Source organism: Amphiura filiformis, chromosome 13, assembly GCF_039555335.1.
Source record: "Amphiura filiformis chromosome 13, Afil_fr2py, whole genome shotgun sequence".
Taxonomy (NCBI): domain Eukaryota; kingdom Metazoa; phylum Echinodermata; class Ophiuroidea; order Amphilepidida; family Amphiuridae; genus Amphiura; species Amphiura filiformis.
In genome coordinates this window covers 11825225-11827739 of record NC_092640.1, presented here as the reverse complement: position 1 = coordinate 11827739, position 2515 = coordinate 11825225, and the positions used below count along the sequence as shown (strand labels likewise).

Below are 2515 nucleotides of genomic sequence, written 5' to 3'. Positions count from 1 at the left end.
ACTTGTTCTATTCGGAATGTGACTAGTCTCAAAGTGTACACTGCATCATTTGATTGGTATAGTCCATCTTATTATACTGAATATTGGAATGAAACCAAATGGTCTCAACTTATCACAAAGTTACCCACTTCATTATCTTCTCTGGCCCTAACTGTAGCTGCTGATGTTGAGTTTCAAGCAGTGATGGTTGAGTCATTGAAATTGTCTGTGTCATTATTGGTAATTTTGAGGGGCCCATCTCATTATTATGATCTAATGATAGTTAAAGATGATGCATTTAATATATTCCCATACCTACAACATTTGGTGATAACAGACTATAATCTTGATCCTATTATACTATCCACAAATGCCTTCCGAGGCCAGTCACACCTCAAGTCATTGAATCTTATTGATGTTGGTCTCTTCGAATTTCCTTATGAAGCCCTGGTAGTGCTTGCAGACTCTCTAGAAGACTTGGATTATAATAACATACAGACCATTGACTCTGATAGGCACCATGCAGGTTTCAGATTGAAATCCCTGGAAATCTCAGGTAATCCCATTTCTAAAATAGATCTGGGATCATTTGGCAATCTGACTCATGTGTATTTGAATGATATAGGACCAATCTACATGGCCAATTGGATTTTGTGTCACCTTACTACCATCATTGTGTCATTTAGATCCATCAGTATTTCAGCAGCTGAAAGAATCACTGATATTAAGACAGCTGATGGTATTCAATTATGTAGTTCATATCCTGCGCTTGAGAACATTACCTTCAGTAAACTTAGATTCAATGTTGATCATTCATTTGCCTGGGGTAACTGCTCACATGTGATATCACTTTTCCTAACTGACTTGGCCGGAGTGATATTTGATTTTAAGGTAGCAATTGTCAACTTTCCTCACCTAGAAAAGATGACACTAACCAACAGCAAATTGTCATCAATTGACCAATTTCTTCTTGAGAGTCGAAGTCTACAACATTTAAATTTCAGTAGCAATAACATTGCAGATATTAATGGAAATGAATTTTCTTCACTGGTAAACCTCAAATACCTGGATCTCAGTCATAATGGAATTAGTAAGCTTGCCAGAGAATCAATTTCATCTCATGACAAATCTAACTTACCTCAATTTGGCGGGAAACAAACTTGCCAATTTGAATTCTTTGAAAAGTCTCCATGGTCTACAAACACTCATTGTATCTGGTAATGCATTAACTACACTACCTGCCTTTCTGATGAAAAACCCATACCGTTTGAAGCATGCTGAATTTGGAGACATTCCATTTGCTTGTACCTGTGATATAATAGACTTGCAACATTGGATATTGACAGATATAAAAACATACATAGATCCACATCCTACATACCAATGTAAGTCTCCTGCAATCAGAGAGAATCTTGGTATTACTGAATTCAGTTTAGACTGCAGTCTACATCTAGAATTCTACATTGCCCCAAGTGTGTCAGGTTTACTTGTTGTTGGTATAATAGTTATTGTAACTTATAAATATCGTTGGCGCCTACATTACAAATGCTGGACTTTGTGTTGTCAGAGAAGATATCAGCGATATATAGATAATGATGATGATGCTGATATCAATAGCGATGATGAGGAGGATGTTGATGCCCCATATGAAGCACCAATCATGCGACGTCGATATCATGCTTATGTTGCCTACCACAAAGATAATGAAGCATGGATAAATGATCAACTCATTGCAAACATTGAAGATGGACCAGAACGGTTCCGGCTTTGTCTTAAAGAAAGAGGTGACATTCCAGCAGGGCATTATATTCTCAATGCCATATGTCATGGCATTCAGCAAAGTTGCAAAACTATTGCAGTTTTATCTGAAAATTTCATGGATGACGGATGGTGTCATTATCAGCTACATTTCGCACAAATGCGAATGGTAACAGACAATGTTGATGTACTCATTCTTGTACAGATTGGAGAAATTCCTGACTGTAAAAAGACATTGTTGCTTCGTCAATTATTATGTTACAAGGAAGTGTTGAAGTGGACTGAAGATCCGGATGGACAACGATTGTTCTGGAATCAGTTGAAGATGAAACTACGTAAACCTGTACGAGTCGATCGTAGATTTGACGAGGATCAATAAGACAAAAAAAAAAGGTTTGTCTCTGGTCTTACTGGAGGTTGGAAATGTAATGCAATGCTGCATATGTGATGTGATCAAGCATAATCAGTCGGAAGTCAGATATAGCCAAACAAAGACAATAATCTACATGCTTTTGTTGCATGCTGTTTTGGAAACACTTCACCTGTTCATATCTTTGGAACTAAATGTTGAATTTCCTTGGGGTTTTCTACAAAATGTAGCTTTGCAAATGCTTCATACAATCATGTAAAAACCTGAAAATTGAATATACCTGACTTCAGAATGATTTTGCTTGATCACACCACATTTGTTGCTTTTTTCCTCCCTGAATGAGTTTCAATTTATTTCTTATAAAAACAAGCAAAAAAAAAATAGAAAAGGAATAAAAAAATGAAAAAA

At 36.4% G+C, this 2515-nt stretch overlaps 1 protein-coding gene across 1 annotated transcript; it reads left to right on the top strand.

Annotated features, from left to right (window-relative positions):
* The first annotated feature begins 1228 nt into the window (after positions 1-1228).
* Positions 1229-2116, top strand: LOC140167418 (toll-like receptor 2 type-2). Its single transcript, XM_072190724.1, has one exon. The coding sequence runs from the start codon at positions 1229-1231 to the stop codon at positions 2114-2116; it is 888 nt and encodes a 295-aa protein (XP_072046825.1).
* The last annotated feature ends 399 nt before the right edge of the window (positions 2117-2515 follow it).

Bases quoted from the DNA above. Each gene is read 5' to 3' on its own strand.
- LOC140167418 (XM_072190724.1), top strand. From the start codon at position 1,229: ATGAAAAACCCATACCGTTTGAAGCATGCTGAATTTGGAGACATTCCA.